General features: G+C 36.2%; 1 protein-coding gene across 1 annotated transcript; it reads right to left on the bottom strand.

The window, feature by feature from the left end:
- Window positions 1-3,707: 3,707 nt before the first annotated feature.
- Window positions 3,708-4,156, bottom strand: CTXN2 (cortexin 2). Its single transcript, XM_045528552.1, has one exon. The coding sequence runs from the start codon at window positions 4,110-4,112 to the stop codon at window positions 3,867-3,869; it is 246 nt and encodes an 81-aa protein (XP_045384508.1). The 5' UTR covers window positions 4,113-4,156; the 3' UTR covers window positions 3,708-3,866.
- Between the last annotated feature and the right edge of the window lie 16,130 nt (window positions 4,157-20,286).

Raw genomic sequence — 20,286 nt, 5'->3', positions numbered from 1 at the left:
CAGGCAAATTACTCAATCTCTTTGTGCCTTAATTTTCTCCTCTGCAAATGCAAATAATATGGATAATAATGGTACCTACCTTGTCATAGAGTTATTATGAAGAGTAAATGACTTAATCTGTGTATAGGGTTTAGAACATAAACAGTTTATATACAGTGCTTGCTTCTACTATTTCAGCATTATTTACAGTTGGCTAAAGACTTTTACTTAGCCATATCTAAGATTCCAAGAATCATTAGAGACTGGGATAGGTATTATATTTTTGCCTCTTAAAAGAAAGGTAAAGTTAAGTTAGTGAGCAGATACAGGAGATAAAGGAATCTGGAGATACCTAAGTAAAACCCCTTTGATAATCTTAGTCAGGTAAATGTCATGGTAATCAGTCAGGCTAATGTCATGAAGCTGTATCAGAAATAGAGACAGAATTACAAGTATGTACCTAAACTCATTCTGCTCTTAAAGGCCACCAGCACAAGACATTTATCTATTCAACAAAGGATTCTAACTCCCCAGATAGAAGGTTTTTAGGCATGGGAGTTAGTCACATTTCAGACTCAGCTGGGAGGGGCTGGTTATTTAGATCAGGACTGGGGACCACTAGGGTAGGGCTGGGATCCCAAACAAGTTCTATCCAGCCAGCCAGGACAGGAGCTGTGAACTAACATCTTCTAACCCTCTCAGGAGCCACCTATTTATTCTGTAACCCTATCCCTCTCCTGAAGACTGTGAATGCCTCTGATACCAGTCAATTTCCTTTTTCTTGCTGACTGACTGCCTGACTTCACTGCAACGTGAATTAGTTTTAGTCTTGGTCTTACATCAACTAGACATTTTCATTCTAAGCCTTTTATCTCTAACTGTGAAATGAAAGTCTTTGTTCTCTGTTAAGGGAATTCAGACATTCTGGAGCAGATAGGAGATGATTTGGGGGATACGGGTGAAATTACACCATCCATAAAGCCAACCTTGAAAGGGGAACCTGATTTAAGCCTTTCAGACATGTGGGTGAGGTAACAGCAGCAAGCTGGGTGGAGGTACGTGCCTCTGTCTTTCCTCCTGTCCTCCCTGACGAGGCTCTTCAGAAGGTGAAGCTGGAGGCTGATCTGGCTATGGCATTGGACATCTATTCCTAGAAGAATTAGCATTTAATAAAATTTCCACCTTGTATCCATACTGTAACCAGCTTTTTCTATTTTTTATATTGTTTCTAGTTCTCAAAATACAGATGCTGACCCTTCTTGCCTCCCCCCCCCCCACACACAAAATAAAGTCTAAGGTACACAAATAAAACCATGGGTAAAGAGACTTTTGGTTAATAGAATTTCTCTTCAGTGGGATTGGAAATAATATTGTGGTGGAGTTGGTGATATCTAAAAAGCTTATGGGAGTTGAATTTTCAGAAACAATGCTCATATTTCATAAAGTTTTCTTGTCTTTGGTTTCATGTGCCTTTGTTCTTTTGAAGTAAAGATCTGCCCTTGTTTTTCTCTAGTCACCAAAATGGAGGGTCTTGGTGGGTGTCTTCCCTAGGAGGTAAATGGAACACGTGGTACTTGAATGTGTATCTTGGAGAGTACTTTAAAAGCCTTGGTCACAAAACAGATGGCTAATCTCCTGGCATATACAACTTTCAATATGTTCAGCTGAGCTTGGCCAATGAGGTGTTTTTGGGCCAAATTATTAATTGGCTATGAGGTGTTCTAGGTCTACACTTTTGTACCAACTGGGGTACAAAGAGCCTCCTTGAGATGAGGGTTTGGTCCAGAAGATCCATAGCCAATAGTGATGTGTTCTAAATCTACCATGAGATGGAAAGCATCAAGGAATCTCACTAAGACAGCTAGTCTGGGAGTGCCATAGACCTGAATAGTGATCGTTTATAAGATATGTAGAAGCATTGAGGACAGTGTCTAGGAGTACAGCAGACATTAGTCTGCTCGTGTTTGATTCCTAACACAATCATTTCCTAGCTTGGTGACCCCGGGAAGTTACTTAATCTCTTAACTTCAGTTCCTTATCTGTGAAATTGAGAAAAAAATAAAATGGAAATAGTCGTCCCAAACTCAATGGCTTGATAAGAGTATCAAATAAATGGAAAGCACCTAATTTAGCACTTTCAGTAAATATTAGTCTTATTCCTTCTTGGTATGTTTGGCAGTTTTGTATTCTTGAGTGACATAAATATTTTTTATATTTATCTCCTGCTGTATTCCTTCATTCTAACTCATAGTTAGAATTTTGTAGTTGGAAAGAATTTTAGAACTGTATAATTCTACCCTTTCATTTCTCAAATAAAGAGAATGAAGATTGGAGAGATTAACTTAAAATAAGCCATTGCTTCTTAGGGTTTGAAAATCTCTATTACTACTGTTGATGAGAATTCTAAATAATGATAGCAAGATATGTTTAAACACAGTTTTATAGTTTGTAAATTGCTTTTACATTCATCATATCTCATTGATCTTTCCACTATTCCTGAAGATATGCAGGATGGGTGTCTTTATCCTTGTTTTACAGATACAGAAACTTCCTAGGTCATAAAGCTAGTTCTTGCCTAGGCCAATATTGGAATTCAAATCGCTGAGTTTAGGCTCCTGATCTGAAAACTTCTCATAATATCTTAAGTCCCCATTCATCTCATATCTCTGGGTTTCTAGGTACATTTGTAGCATTCACAGGGCACTAAAATTGAAAAGGACATTAGAAATCTGGTTAGCTCTCTCACTGAAGTCCACAGGGATTAGATTGTAAGGCTGGTGGCAGGCACCCCTCCCTTCCTTAATGAAAAAAAAGAAGAAACCCCTCCTATTCCTCAATACCCGCCCTAAAACTGCAACAAAGAAATTCCTCACTCTTCGCGCCGAAATCTTCCCGCCAAAGAAACCCCCATTCCCCAGCCCAAAAAAACATGTATAAACCCACTCAGACTTCTGAGCGGGGCAACTTTTCGGGTCTCTCTCTCTCTCTATCTCCTGGGACCCTAAAATCTCGCCTGGGCCCCTCTCTTGGGACTCATTACCCTCACCTGGGAGCGCTCCAATAAAGCCTCTGCTCGTCTTTCTTTCTCTGGCGCGGCAAGTCCAAAAAAACCTTACATAGATGACTTGCCCAAGGTTGCACAGCTCTAACCGTGGCAGCGTGCAGACTGTACTTCTTGTTTCTGGCAGAGTGCTCTTTTTCATTCTGCTTATACAAGGAGTAGGGGAAGGAGCACCAGTGTGAGGCAGGTCTGGTTTGGATCCCAAGCTATAAAATTTTAGTGCAAGAGATTCAACAAGGAGAAGAACTAGAAAGGTCAGAGTTTTGTGAGATGTGGAGACTTTTAGGCCCTGTGGCTACTTGTAACTTATATTATTTGGGTGTTAGTTTTTTGAGTTTTCTTTACCTGTGAACCTTTTGGACCTATGGCTATTATTAGAAAAATCATATTCTATTTATTCTTTGGACTGAAGGCTCCTTATGTTTAAGACCTGATTCGCTAAAGCTAAAGGGGCTGAATCTGGAATGTGGAGAGGGTGCCTGAGCTTTGCAGAGGAGAGAAAGCAGGGAAGCTCTAGCATAGTTTATTAGCACAAGAAAGGAAGCAGAAATTCAAGGCAGATGTTTGAGATAAGAATACAAATGGTATATATGGCTGCAGCAATCGTTATGCCCTATTCATTAGAAACCTCCATTTGGGGACAGAGGAAAGTGACAAATTCCAATGATGGTTTATTATTTACACAGCATGGTGGATAAATTAACCGCAGATGTTTACTGAACTCAGTGCACTAACTGAACTGCTCTCCTGCACACTCAAGGTAATTACAAACGTATCCGCCACGTGTCCCAATGGCACAACCATAAAACCTATCAAGCTGGGACTCTCACGCCAGTGCATATTCAAATGTCCCTTTATCAAACTCTTCAACTTCATCCTCCCAGGTAGAGGAAGGCATGCTGCTGTATGGGTCTAACAGGATTTTGAAGCATCTGATAATTAGAAGTCCCAAGAAGATACACAAAATCCCAACAAAAGCAAAGCCAGTCTTTTGCTCCAGAGTCAAGGAGAAAGCTGATACTTCGTTGACACTCATCTTAGCTGAAGAGTTGCCACAGTAGGTACTACTCATTATTCACGGGTGCATTGTTGCAGCTCTTCAGAATTCCTGCGAGAATCACCTCTTGGCCTAGGTACAAAATTGGACACAGTTTAGTTTTACCCTTATATGGAATTGGGCAGCTAGTTGTTTCATAAAATATGGCATTTTTCAAACCCTCTTGACTTAACTCACAAAAGATGGTTGAAAACATCATCAGATACCTATCAGAGTGAAACTGATATTAGAGATACTACTTCTACTGTAGTAGTCATGGAATTGCCTTTGTGGACACATAACACTGTGCCTACATACTCTAAATCTAAAATCCAGTATGAAAGTGAATATCAAATAATGGACCCTAACAGCTTTTGATTCATTGCTAGATGGTTAAGTCCCTGCTTCTTTGATCTGAACTGTCATCTAATTTTCACTTCATTTTTGCATGTGTAATCATAGAGCATAAGCTGGTCAAGTTGTTTAAAGCCTATACTTCAAGGTTTATCTCTAGTGCCATTTCGTCTGACACAGATTTTGATATTTATTTATTTGCTTTTAAATTAAATTAAAATTTTTATTTATTTTTTAAAGACAAGGTCTTGCTCTGTTGCCCAGACTGGAGTGCAGTGATGTGATCATAGATCATAGCTCACTACAGCCTCCAACTCCTAGGCTCCTGGACTAAGGGATCCTCTTGCCGCCTCTCCAGTAGCTGGGATTACAGGTACAGGGCCTGATCCTTTTAAATGGATATAATGTCTTCTCTCTTTTTCACCACCTTAGCTTTTATACCTATGTGCTTTTATTTTCTTCTCCACAGCTACTTAATACACTAAATGTCAATTTCTTAAAGAGAAAATTTATGTTTTTGGAATTATGTTAACAGAAGCAGTGCACAACATAGCAGCTTGCAAATAACAAGCAGCAGTAGCTAGCCACCTCCCCACCATCGCCATTAGCTTTCAGAACACCTTAAATAAACATAAAATCCAAGTTAAACAACAGCATGTTTTCTCTGCAAACTCAGCTTCAAGACAAGCACCCCAGTGCCCCTCCCAGCCAGATTTCTATTCCTAAGCCCCTACGATGTCAAGATTGTAAAACTACAACTAAAATGTTTAGGAAGTATATGTTGAATTGAAACAAAACTTTTTTTCCCATTTGATGTCTTAATAAATGAATTAAATCAACCAAAATAAAAAATTAGTTAATTAAATTTAAATGATTATTAATGTACAGCCACCTTTTTTGAGAAAACTATCGCCAAATAAGTTGTCATCCAATAAATGAGAATGATAGACTGCCGGTATTTTCTTTTTTATTGCTGCTGCTTCTGATTATTTCTTAGAATTATGTTTGTTAAAATAATTGATGCTTGAGATTTTTCTGGACTCAATTTTCAGAAAGCAACTGAGACAAAACAAGGGATGGGAGTTAAGGAATGCAGAATGAGAATAATAGTCCTTGTAGCTTTTAAAATTATTCTGCAAATAATATACCAATTAATGCAATCAATGTTTTGTTTTATAACAGTTTGGATTACAAAAGAACTTTATTCTCAAACTTTAAGTGGCAGAAATATGCAACATTCTGGGGTATGATTTTTTTTTTTGACTTTTTGTTCAATAAAAGGGAAAAAATATTATTCAAGCCCCTGTTGAATTTCTTTCCACTAAATCATTTTTCTGCCCTACTAAACATTGTATAGTGAAAATGCTTTAAGTTTTTTAAACTTAAGAACATTTAAGTGGCTCAGGGTGAGCTTTCTGAAGATTGAGTTCTTGCTGCACTATCTTGTAAAAGTCATGGGAGAGTAGAATGAGTATCTAATGACTCTGAGACTTAACTGGAATTTAAGTTAATTTTTCTAACTAAATTGCTAATTTTCTTGCTTTTGTCAATTAAAGATTATCTGTTGAATCCATATACTTTCTGGCTCATTTGTTTAATGAACAGAGAAACTGAATAGCAGGATATTTCTACATGGAGATGCTGGACCAAGCATTCTTCATGTAAGATTGATTCAGCCAAGTAACTTCTTCAAATTACTTTTAAACTAGAGTGTAGCCTTGTTAGGCTACGACAGTTGGCTATTTCAGGGGCTATGTGGGTAAAAGGAGACAATAAGCCTGGTTTATTGGTGGAGTCCCTTCAGTGAAGGATTCGTTGCCCAGTGGCAAGGAATGTTGCCACAAAACAGTCTTCAGCTGTCAATGCCTTTCACTGATTGCCTCAGTTGCAGAGAGCTGCCTCATCCAAGGTCATGGCCCTTCCAGGGAAGACCATATTCAGTGATTAATTGATGTGATAGTATAAAGTCATGGCCATCTTGACTCAAAGGGGAAAACTCTGAAGGACCATTCTAGCTCCAGAGTTCCAAATGGGGTCAGCTGAGGCTGTCTTATTGGGTTCATATTGCAGCTCAACTTCTGCCCACTCCTGCTTGAGTCTCCCTTTCTCCACAGGTGTTGAGCCCAAGGACACTCCTTAATAAACATCCAGCAAACTGGCATGGTGGCTCACACCTGTAATTCTAGCACACTGGAAGGCCCAGGCTGGAGGATCACTTGAGGTCAGGAGTTCAAGACCAGCTTCAGCAAGAGTGAGACCCTGTCTCTACAAAAAATAGAAACATTAGCTGGGCATGGTGACGCATGCCTATAGTCCCAGCTACTCAGAAGGCTGAGGCAGGAGGATCGCTTGAGCTCAGGAGTTTGAGATTGCAGTGAGCTATGATGATGTCACTGCACTTTAGCCAAGGCAACAGAATGAGACTGTCTCAAAAAATAAAAAACAAAATAAACAAACAAATAAATAAGCATCCAGCAAACTAAATTCTGTCTCAGAGTCTGGTGCTTGGGAACACAACCTTTAACAATTGGCATTGCAGAAGTTAAAATACCTGGGCAGTTTTAAGGATTTGTTCATTTTTCAGCTAGTTCATTTTGTTATCATGTTGAAATAGCCTAAACTGGTTATAGCTATGATGTTAGCTAAATTTATTTAGGTGTTTTTAAAAATTATAATGTAGAAACAGATACAATGTCATAGCTTATCACTGGAGAAGTTAAGTCTATTAGCCAGTTATTAATCCACTAGAATCTGTTATTTTTCTCAAAACCCACCAACACACCAAACAAATAAACAAACAAAAGAGGCGTTTTCTAGTGGTAGCAATAAAATACATCTCTCATTTGTTGCTATTAAATTAAAACACGATATTTTCCTAGTTAGACATACAAAATCCCTTATATTTTTTATTATAATTTGTTTAACATATACCAGATAATGTTTTGTTTTTAGAGTTTTAGAAAGTATGTGGATTAGTGAGTTATTTATTATTTTTAATGGAAAAATAATGACTTTTCAAGTAGTGGCCACAGTTCTTGGCCTACTATAGGTATTTAATAAGCATCTGAATTGAGTTAAACTAAATATGTTGAAGAATGTAATTTCTGTTGAATAAAGTTATTATTTTTAAAAATCTAATTTTTAAATATCCAGAAAACATGAAAGTTTATTTAGTTAAAAATGAAAAAGAAAACTTTTATTCGATTTCAATAATTGGCCTCGAAGATAAATATCAAAATTCAGTAGCTCTTTCAGAGTTCAGCGTTTCTGTTCTTTCCTATCAAATTTATTTAGTATTCTCAGAAAGACTCACATGATTTTTAGTATTCAAAGTAGTGAAAATGGATCTTTCCTTCTGTTGTCTAAGGAAAGGTATGTAACCATCATATTACTTTGACATTAATCTGTATCTGAAAGTACAGAGTTAAATTTTGTATTCTATTCCAGTGACTTTAAGATTTCTAGTATAATTATCCCTTCTTCCTTTGTTCCTGCCCTCAACATACTTGGCTGTTACCCTTAGCTAAGAAAATATTGTACGGTATTTCAAAGGCTTTTGGAATCAGGTAGGGCTCTAAACAATAAATGGATATACAGAGTCACTGTTAATAAATAAAGTCACTATTTTTACACTGCCTTGGAGGAATAGATAAATGGCTACTTAATGGCTTTAAACATAATTTATAAGCACTCTTTGTTCTTCTGTTATTGGTAAAAACATAGAAGAAATGCAATGCAACTAGGAAAAATGCTGAGAAGTGACCAAAAACTTTAAGGATGCTGTCAAGAAGTTTGAAAAGCTGAAGAAGCTTAAGGTAACATATAATAATATTTTAATTTAGTCAATGAACAAATAGATATTGAGTATCTGTTATATGCCAGTATTGTTCTTGGTGCTGGAGTACAGTGGTGAACTAGATAAGAATGTGCACCTGCCATACTGAGGATTACATCCCAATGGAGAAAATAGACACGATTATTTTAAAATATCTCTCTATATTCATATCTATATAATAAGCCAGGAAGTCACAGTCGTAAATGCTAAGAAAGAAGGCAAAGCAAGTTAAGAGAAAAGAAAATGATAGTGGATGAGGGGCACTCCTTTAGTTAAAGAGATCAGCAAAGGCCTACCTGGGGGGATAACATTTGACCCAAGCCTGAATGATGTCTAGGAGGGAGCCATGAAAATATCTGAAAGAATAGCATTGAAGTTTGAGGAAATGGCCATTGCAAAAGCTTCAAGGTGGGAGATGTTCAGATCAAGAAATTGACCAATAAGAGAGTAAACCCCTTACTTGGGCAAGGTGATTTAATGAATGGTATCAAATGACAAAGAAAAGGCAAAACTACTTAAGCTACTTTTGTCTTTTTAACCAAGGTAGAATGGTCTTTAGAAATGAAAAATACAAAACAAACCACCAAACAGTGTAAGTGGACAAGGATGTAGTAGAATAATTATCACAAAGATGTAGTGGAATAATGTTTAACCACATTAAATGAGTCGAATCTCCCAAGATCAGATGATTTATAACTTGCAGATATACTTTCAAGACCTTTGAGAAATTACTAACCATGGGAAAGCTGCCAGAGGTAAGGACATGGACAAATGTCTCAATTTTCCAAAGGACTAAGGGGGAATTGTGAAAGTTATATATCAGTATAATCTTTGTTGCAAATCCATAATTAATTATTTAACAGGTAATTTGTTAACGTTTAAGAAGTCACTAAAAGTTAACATCAGTTTAATAAGTAGTGCCGAATTCACTTCCTTTTTGAAAGTTTGCTACCAACATGGTGAATCAGAAAAATAGCATGGACATGGTTTAGTGATTTTGGCAATGCATTTAATGGTCTCCCATGCTATCTTTGTGGGAAAGACATGAGATATACCTGGATAATAGTATTTTAATGCAGATTCCTAGTTGACTGAATTACCCTAATAAACACTGGGTTCTGCTGTCATGGAGATGGGTCTCCAACGTAGTAGCACAGAGGTCTAACTTTATCTATATACTCTTTAGTGTTTCTGAACAGTGACTAGGTTGAAGACATTGAAGTGATGATTATTACATTTGACGCAAAGCTTGGCTGAAACTATACGGTAACATACAGAATCAAGATTCAAAACAATTTTGATGACTAGAATTCTGGGTTGAAACCAGAGCATAAAATTTAAGAGAAACACTTCTAAAGTCCTGTGTTTAAGTGAAAGGAAGGGAGATGCACCAACCCCAAATAGAGGAGACATGACTTGGCAGTTCATGTAAAATAAGTCTGTAAGCTGCAATTAATCAAAATTTAGTACCAGTCAAAGATATGAGGTGGTTGCCTGAAAATGCAAATGTTGTCTTAAATTGAATGGGGTGCAAATGATAGAAAGTAATAACACTATTATTATGTATGTCAGGCCATATATAAAGTAATACTGTATATATTCACTATACTTTCATCCAAACATATTTATTGAATTGCTACTATATTTTAGTACATTTCTCTACTCAAAGAGATTCTAACTAGTAAAGAAGAGGAGCCACATATAAACAAGAATAAAACAATGTAACCTTCTACAAAAGCAATAAAAAGGGAAGTAGAAGCAAACCTGTATTTAAAATCTACTGTGTATCAAATACTCTTTACATATATTATTTTATTTAATCACCATAACAGCCATATGGTTATGATATTATTATCTTCAACATGTTGAAAAAAAGGAGATTCAAAGAGGATAAACAAATATAGAAGGAATAAAGAGATTTCACCCCCTTGGGGATCAGGATAATTTTTCTTGTAGGAGATTGTATTTGAACTGAGTCTTGAAAGATAGAAAAATGTAGATATGTGAAGAAGAAAAGAGCATGACATCAAATGTGAAGGCAGAAGAGTGCTGGTTTGTTCAGAGGACAGTGAGCAATTTGGTTCAAGTAAAGGGAGTATGGGAAACAAAATGTTAGAAAGATAGGTTAGAGCCCAATTTTGAAGTATTTTGACTGCCAGGGTAAAAGTTTGAAATTAATTTACATAAAGGTTGAGTGGCTCGATAACAAGACTGAAGTAGACGTAAGTTTGAGGGAGAGAGCATCATGGAAAAGAAATGGTTTAGGTGAGAAGCAATGAGGGTGTGCACTAGGCAGTAGATGTATAGAGGAAGAAGGTATGGGTTTGGAAAATATTTAGAAAAATAGAAGGGATAGGATTTGGCAACTGATGAAATATAGGTGGGCCATGGAGAGAGAGAAACATCAAAGATGACTCTATTAAGCCTGGACAAATGTAAAGAAGAGTGTTTTCATTAACCAAAGAAAGGAAAATAAGAGCAAAGTATAGATTTAGAAAGTAAATGAAGAATTTTATTCTGGACTTGGTGAATTTATGGTACTCATGCCTGGCACACAGTAGAGAGTTAATAGATATTTTTAAATAAATGAATCCAGATCATTTTGTCCCGCATAAAACTTTTGATGGGGAGAATATTTTAAGAGTATTGTTGTCAAAGTTTGTGTAGAAGAATTTGTCCAGGATGGAGGTACCTCAGTACATAAAAGTATTTGCAGATCAAAACTTAAGAGAAGGAAGGCTGGGCGCGGTGGCTCATACCTGTAATCCTAGCACTTTGGGAGGCGGAGGCGGGTGGATCGCTCGAGGTCAGGAGTTCGAGACCAGCCTGAGCAACAGCGAGACCCCCGTCTCTACTAAAAATAGAAAGAATTAATCTGGCCAACTAAAATATATATAGAAAAAAATTAGCCGGGCATGGTGGCTCATGCCTGTAGTCCCAGCTACTCGGGAGGCTGAGGCAGTAGGATCCCTTAAGTCCAGGAGTTTGAGGTTGCTGTGAGCTAGGCTGATGCCACGGCACTCACTCTAGCCTGGGCAACAAAGCGACACTCTGTCTCCAAAAAAAAAAAAAACTTAAGAGAAGGAAAGAATTGTTGAGTTCTGCCTAGTAAAGGTAAGACCTAGGAAGACAATAGGTGAATTTAATTATTTGAAGTGTTATCCTGTAGAAAGCCAGATAGACTTGTTCTAGATTGATCCAGAAGACTGTTTTGTTGTAATTCCATTAAGCTCTATTTGCTGTTACCAGAAAGGATTGAAGATGGAAACATAGCAATTAGTTTCAAGGAATGCCTCTCCTAAAAAGAAAAAACAAGATCTCCTAGTGGGGTTATATAAGAAGTACTCAGGATCATGAGTAAGTCTGTAGTAGGAAGTTCACCCATAATAAAGGAGGCTAGGGTTTCTATTAATAGAAGAAGAGTCTGGTAAACAAGGTCAAATTCTGCAGTGGTGATAGAGTCTAAGCACTGAAAACCAGGGCCTTGGGTTTGGCATTCAGAACTGTATCATTACAAAAATTTAGTTGAGTGTCCAGGAGGGACAATAAATTGAAGGGGATTTAGGAGTGATGGGTAATGAGAAAATGGAGTCAGGTGGTAAAGAAACTTGACAGAATACAATTTTACTTGCACAAAAATTAAAGGTGCAGAAGCTTAAATCATGAGACTAATCATTTTCAATAGTAAGTACATGACTGAATATTCAGTTTTTAAAAGAACAGCCAAGTAAATTCACCTGAGATTCAAAGAACTATGACATTTCAACTTTTAACAAAAAAAATTGGGCTGAGAAAGAACAGATGTATTATCAATATTTTAAAAGGAAAAACTTAGACTTCTATATTCATCTTAAAATTCTACTTTATACCAAAGATGAAAACAAAATACAGGTCAAGGAGAACAACTGAAAGAGTAATAATCAAAAGCTGAAAAAAAGTCTGGCCATTACTGCAGCCTGTATCTACATAAGCAAATAAAAGTAAAAATTTAAGCAATTGCCTAACAATATGTTCAGCAAATAGATGATCTAGGTAATTTAAACCATATATGTAGCAGTTGAAATACCTGTATTTCAGGCCTAAATTTTTCAAGTAATTGCTCAAAATTTCCATTTTACTTGCTCTCTGAAATGAATTTGTCTGATTTCGATACGAAGTCCAAAGTTTTTGAGGATATACTGCTCTAAGTGCTGAGCTTTGTAACTTTCTATTGATACAGAGCATAATACGATATAAAATATTGTTAATAACAAAATATTATTAAAAACAAATAAAAGTCTTCAGTTACAACACTGAGTTTTTCATAATTAGTAAGGCATCCAAAATATTCAACAATTATAGTTAAAAGATACATTTTCACTTTAATCACTGGCAGAGATGGGAAAACAAAAAATCATTAGGTTCTGTAAAACAGACATCATAATGCCTACCTCAGGAGGAAAACATCATCTTAATATCTTGTTTACTGGGAAATAGAAAATGAAAGAAATATGAGAAAATTTATGTTAAGAAGTTACAAAACCATAAATTTAAAAAAAACATAGGAGAAAAAATACTTAAGAAAAAAATGAATTTTCAAAAAAAAAGTAGAATGTACAATCGGGTAGTGGTAAAGTTATTTTAAATATGCTACACCACAAAAATGGGAAAAATCAACATTGCACAGTTTAAATATCAGGATCAATATGTATTATGATTAAAATATTTAAGTATATTTTTATAATACTACTGCAAATGATAAAATACTGCCTTTAGCCATATTTACTGGAATAAATGTTTAGATACTTTAGAAATGAGCAACTCAGTTGAAAGTACACCATTTATTTCATGGCAATTGTCAGGCACTGAGATTTCTAAGTCCTGATGAGTCATAAGACTGGACTAAGGGTCTACCTGTAGATATTAAAAGGCCCAAATCTCATGAAGTTGGCTCCTAGTTAGCAAGCAATAAATAAAAAAGCAGTCTTTTTATGATCAATTATTACAAATTATACCACTGTAAGTACTCAAGAAAAGATAACAGTATTTTTATACCTGATATATAGCCTGTTATTTTCATAAATGTTGTATGTGATGTTTATTTCTTCTGTGAAGTAAGTAAAATAAGTTTACTGGTTAGAAGATATAAAAATTCACTTTTCAGATGAAGTTATGTAATTTGTGTGCAAGAATGCATAACTGCAGAAACCAATGCTAAAAAGTATGTACCAATTAAAGAAACTCCTGTTTTTTTTTTAATCAACAGGTTTTTTTCTCTTGTTTATTTATCTAGTAATGATATTCCAAATAGTAAATATGAAATAGTAACTATTAGAGTGGAATATAATGTTCTGGGTAAAAAGTACTTTAGTATTGGCCATTAGATATAATAATCTCTAATGATAATGGTATGACAGTCATAATTTCATGAAATGAGACATATAAGAAAACCCAAGCTTAAAAAATAATGAACCCTCCCATACATAGACCATATACATACACATCCCACACAAAATATACAAGATCATTAAATCCTATTAAAAGTAAAGAGGAAAAATAAGCAATTTTGAATACACATCTGCAGAGTTAGTTAATCATAAGAAATGGAATGTGTTGAAATCACATTAAATTAAATTACAAACCCAGATGTCTTCATCATAGTGAAGTGCATAAATTTCAGGGTTTTCCAGAGATCCAAAACCTGGGGATCTGCCAGAATCCACCCCCAAACCCTCAGATTTCAACCTTAAGAGAATTTATCTCTTAAGAGGATCTTTGGAGGGCTCCTCAAGGACTCTGACATTCCTTCCTTCCAAAGCACTGGGAAACCTGGTCTGAAAATTCTCAAAATGACTCACTAGAGAAACCTAGGCCATCATTATCATTCTGCGTTGTTTGTCTCCAGTTCTCTTTCTACATATTAAACCGAAGAAGCATGGAAAGTTCCTACAAAACATTATGGGAGAAGCATCAGCAATCTGCACACACACAACATATCCTTTGATTTTTTTTTTTTTTTTTTTGGCAGCATCATCAGCAGCGGCGGAAGCGTTAGGGCCGCTCTCTCCCCTTTGGAATTTGAACTACATCAGACTTGCAGGCTCCCTCACCCCCCACCCCACCTCTGGTTCCCTGGCTTCAGAAATGCCAGAGAACGAGAACGTACTTCTCTTCTGGGTCTGCATTGGGAACCCTGTCAGTTACTGCGGAGGGAACCGGGAGAAAGTTACTTCGCAGGCAGCGATGTCTCACCTTCCATGCTTGTTGCCATGGAGATGAAATCCAGCCAGTAGACTTAAGTGTTGGCAGGATGGCCTGCGTTCGCTGATCGGCTCAGTCACACTGAAAGGCGCGTTCTGGGAACCTGCGTGGTCTCAGGACCGCGGTTAGCGCCCTCCTGGCCTACGTGTGTGAATGTCTGTGTCTCGTCGGTGAGGGACAGAGGACGTGGGCGCCCGCCGAAGTCCGTGTGCGCGCGCGCGTGTTTGCAGGCAAATGTGCCTGGATTTCTTCGGGGTGGCAGTGTGTAAATACTCACGCGCGCTCGAGCTGTGTGTGTGAGAGTGTCTGACCGCGTATATCCGTGACACGGAAAGCAGGTGGGAAGGGAGAAGGGCGAGGGAGTCAGCTACAGCAGCAACAGGCTCTGTTTTTCAATTCTGCTAAAAGAAAGAGAGAAGAAGAAAGAAAGGAAAAGGAAAGAAAAAGATAAGATCTCATTTTCGCTTATATCGCACCCCTGCAGGTCAGCAATCAGGGTTCATCACAATCTTTACTTCCTAAAGCACCGGGTGTTTAATTCATTTATTGCTGAAATCCTTGTTTTCCTCTCCTTGCTGCATTCCTGGCTGTGCCGCGGGCATTTTACTGTGCTCGGTGACAGCCGTCACAGTCAAATAGTAGGTGCTAAATTCCTACATGTTTCTTCTCATGCGATCAAGGAAAGATGGGAGTGAAAGGTGTATTGGTTTCACTGGAAACTGAATGCGTCATTTGGAGTTCTTTTTCCCTACGCTTTTCCTTTTCTCTTCCACACAAACAACTGAATCCCCTACGGTTTCTAGGACTAGGCGCCTGAGCGCTGTCCTTAGTGCTGAAATTTGAGCGGTGAGACCTCACTCCCAAAATAGTGTGGAGGAATACTCGGATAATGCCCTAGATAGCTGCCAGACACGTTTTCTAAACAGTGTTGAATATGTAGATTCCAAACCTAAACCACGTTGAGAGCAAAGCAAAGCAAAGCAGGGCAAAGCAAAGCAAAGCAGAGCAGAGCAAAACAAAACAAAACAAAACCAACAGAAACCTCCCTTCTCATCCCTATTTTAGGGGTCTGGTGGTTTCTCCGAACTCAGTTATAAGGTTCCCAAATCTATTTATGTTTTGATACTATATCCAGAACCTACGAGTTGCAAGTACCTGTAGATTGCCTATAAACTTAATTATTCACCTTATGAACTATTGTATTGTCATGTGGTTGGGTAAAACGTAGATATTGAATTGGGACATCGTTCATGTAAAAAAAGAAAAGACTGAAAATACATAGTGTAAGTATAACCAGGTTCAATATTGAAGTAAACACAAACTTTATGGTTATTTAGGGTACTTATTAATTTAGGAATTTCATGGTCTTACAAAAACATGGGCAAGGTATAACTGTGAGTTCATATAAGTCCACATTAAAAAAAGTTATATTTTTTCATTTAAAATGATTAAAATGTCCTAAAATATAGGTGAAATAACTCCACACTATGGAAGAGAGTGGAAAACATATCTTATTCTAGTGAAATTTTCATAGCCAATGGTTTTACTAACTCTTTGTAAGGTTGCTAAGGGCCACATCCTTTATTAGTACTCTGTGCTGTAACAGTGATTCTTGAAATTTAATGTGCAATGAATCCCCTAAGGGTCTTGCTAAAATGCTGATTCTGATTCAGTAGATGTGGGATTGGGTCTCCGATTCTGCATTTCTAACAATATCCCAGGTGATGCCAGAGTTTGCTAGTCTTGGGACCATTTCAAGTAGCAAGGTGCTAGAGATATTGTATTCTGGCAATGCAATCACTCACAAAGCATGGATAAGGAGATCATTTTCTTCCATCTATTATTCTGTGTATGTTTCTAGACTGTCACAAAAATAATATATTCAAATCAGTTCAGAGGTTAATCATGTAAACATTTTGTTTGCACAGGATTAACTGTTTATGAATTTGTTTCATCTGATTTTGATTTTGACATTGTCCAGACCCATGGTACAGTTGATTCCACTCTATATTTCCATACTGTGATCTGCAATTATTCATTCTCTTTGAAAACCCAGCTCAAGGGAACAGGGAACAGAACTAAGTTATATGATTCTGCTGCTGATGTATGGGCCTCCAAGAATTTATTATTGTGGTTAGGGACTTTGACATGTCATTTTATGACTTTAAATATGGCTCCATGGTAAATGCTCATGGAGCTGATTTTAAAAATCTGGATGTTACAGATCTAATTCTCACTTAGTTTAGAAAGTGGGATAGTACTACTGTTTCATAGATCATTTGTGGGAATGGTGACTTGTCAGGTCATTGACATCATATACACGTGCTTAGATTTTGAAGGTTGCTCTGGATGGTTTTCTGATTTTTTAAAAAAAATCCATACCTACATTACCTGACACAATGTTTCCAGTTAATGCTTTTGAATTGATGCCAAAGGAATGCTTTCACTATAAATTATGTTCCTTGGTGTTAGTTGGTGCATGACCTTGACCCTTTCAAACTATATGAAAGGTGGTGATGCTCTCAAAAGACTGCAAAATGGCCCATTCAGGAAAACACAATGGATTAAAAATCCATTATGTTCCACTTTGTTAGATGCTGGGATACAAAGATAAATGAGATTTCGTCCCTGCCCTTGAGGAGAAACATTGCAAAACAACATGGCAAGTTCTACAAAGTTCTGTAGAAGCATGGAAATTAATATGCTATTGATATTTTATTCTCCACTGCCAAAGAAGTGGTAAAGAATCACAAAAAGGTAAAACACAGAGTACTTGCACTTCAGGTCCTTGACAATATCTGCTGCCCAACTTTTATAAAAAATTGTTGAAAGAAATAAAATATATGAATACTCTTCAAAAGCACATATGGTTAACCTATACTTCTGGAGAGTCTATAGTTTATTTTCAGGACAATCCAAATTATTACAAAGGTAAATATGTGAGTGGCATTGTTTAGACCTCCCTCAGACAGAATTGCTTTTACCATGCTTTGATATTGTGCTGTCAGCTTTTATACAAATATTCTGTATGAGACAACTTCCAGCTTACACAACCTGTTCTGTATCTACTATGGGGCTGTTACTAAAGCTTTTGTCGACACATCACTTACTATTTCTTATATAAAAATGCCTAAGTACTTTAGATTCCATAGACATCCCCTCCAAAATATTTCTTTTGATACCAATTTCATGAATTGAATGCTCGCTTAAACCAATCCAAGGTAAATGGTTTATTCTTCTCCTACGTAGAATGAAAATTATGTCACTGATCACATTTACCATTTTTTAGTTGCCAGGCATGTCAGAGTCAAACTAACAGCTAAAGATTAATAACTACATAAGAGCTTAAGGCTTTTATATCTGTGTTCTTTCTCTATCACCTTAACTACTGGAATTTTGTTTTCTTAGGTAATGATATGTTATTTTCTTTGAATTATCTATGTTAATGTGTGACCTTATGTAAAAGTCCTCATAAAATCAGTAGTGGAGTAAATAAATAGGTAAATTTCTCTACTTTTTGGCCAAAGTATGTTGACTATTAGGTGAGTGTATATAGTTGTTTTATAAAATTTTTTTAAGTAAGATACTAAAACATAGAAAAATATATCATCTATTTAGCTATAAAGATAAAAATCTAAATTATAATGGCTAAATATTAAAAACTTAAGGTGGCAGAAGAAATTTTCCATTTATATAATAACAGATCATCCTAACTTCAAATCACTTTGTTTTTCTGTTTCTCCTTCTATACAATAAATAGTGTCTTTTATATGACTAAGCCTTTTTAATTATGTTAGAGATGGGAAGAATTATCTACCTTGTTAGAAGTCATGGTAACTATAGGAATTTAGAGAACATGACAGCCCCACTATAGCGAATACACTCTAGAATGGGGGTGTCACAAAGAAACTGAAAGCAAGAATTTTCTCTAACAAGTCAGCTCAGAATTCTTATCAGAGGACAATTTTTCTTGTATGAATTCTTGCCACCCTGGCTCCAGTTGACTTCTTGTAAAGTGAGATCATTTCTTGAACATATTAGGCCGATAAATTACCTTCAACTTTTCAGGGAAATCTACATTTTGTCTGGTAGAAGTTTGATTATTCTTCCTGAGCTAAAATATTTTAATGTAGTTGTGCCTTTTTATTAGAATATTGCTATAAATTCAAACATTGGATATCACATTTTTCAAATGCAAAAAAAAAACTTCATAGTTTTTTGTTTTGTTTTGAGACAGGGTCTCACTCTGTTGCCTAGGCTAGAGTGCAGTGGTGTCATCATAGCTTACTGTAACCTCAGCTTCTGGCCTCAAGCAATCCTCCTGCCTCAGCCTCTCAGAGTACTAGGATTACAAGCATGAGCCACTACACGCAGCCTCAAATGCAAAAAACTTTTAACAAGTATTAACAACAGATACATATTAGTGTTGATATAATTATTTTTAAAGATTAATACAATGCTTGTTTGGCTTTAGATGATGTTAAATACTTAGTTATATTCAGAAGTCAACTGTTTGTTTTTTAAAAAATGTATTCCTATCTATTTTGAGTGTCATTTTTATCTACTCATGATTTTTTTTCTACATAAGTGGTTTTAATATGTTTTTTAGGAGAGAGAGTAAGATTGATTTTGAAATTTCACTCGGAAATATACCCATCTGTCTAAAAATACGTATATGCAGATATTGTGCTCACAGCTCAGGCATTCGTGGACTTCTGGAAGTTAATTTCTATAATCCCAAGTAATTCAAGGAACCTACTTAAAAATCTGCTATAAATAAATAAATGGTTTGTGATCTCATTTCCAGTTTTGCAAGTATTGAATGGCTTAAAGTCCTGTATATTTTGTCAACCACCCTATTAGTTTTCTGTTTTTTTCCTTGGAGTTCTTCTCTAAGTCATTTTACCATATGATATCTTGAGAGTAGTCAATGTTGAATGTGCTGAAATAAGATTAGAGAGTACAGTAATAGGATGATTAGATTTGATTAGAAAATGACTGAGTGGGATTTTGTCAACAGTAAAGAAATTATCTAAGTGTGTGGACTCATAAGTGAATTGAGCATGATGACACTTCAGTGAAGTTAATGATCTATTGCTGGTCTATTTGATGAGTCCCATTGAAAATGAGATGTTATGTCTGCTGGTAAACTTTTCTGCAAAGAAAAATGCACTAAATGTTTCAGTTCAAAGTAATCTATTTAAATGAAGTCTCATTTAATTAATTGGTTTTAATTTTACTGCCCATAGCCTTAAATTGTTTCATTTAAAGTGTACTTCAAGCCCTCCACTATATTTATTATTGAATCTAATGAGTATGATAGGATACCTTGGGCACAATCTCCAGGAATGTGTGAGCTATAACTACAATCTAATATATAGTAATTAGCTTAAGTTATTTTGCTTGGCTAAAGAAACAGAGAAACAAAAACAGTTTTTTTTTTCTGTTATAATGTATGCTTCTTTAATGAGTCAGTTAACATAATTGGCAAATAAGGATGTCAATAGAATGTGGAAATCAATTGTTTTACACACGATTTTCCCCAATACATTAATGTTTTGACTACCAAGTGAAAGCAGCTGAACGCTAAATCCACTAACACAGCTGAATGCAATAAGCTGTGGAGGAAAGCACAGTGCATACACAGTGCCATTTGGGAACACTTTTTCCTCTTAGCTCAGTTTGACCACATGCTCTGTCTTGATAATGTGTATTGCATAACTCTTCCTGATCTTTGTGCATTTGTCCTTCTCTTCATAACTCAACCTTTCCTTGTGCTTG

This window comes from Lemur catta, chromosome 1, assembly GCF_020740605.2.
Source record: "Lemur catta isolate mLemCat1 chromosome 1, mLemCat1.pri, whole genome shotgun sequence".
NCBI classification, from domain to species: Eukaryota; Metazoa; Chordata; class Mammalia; order Primates; family Lemuridae; genus Lemur; species Lemur catta.
Note: the sequence above shows the minus strand (reverse complement) of the source record. Positions and strands in the feature narration are given on the sequence as shown.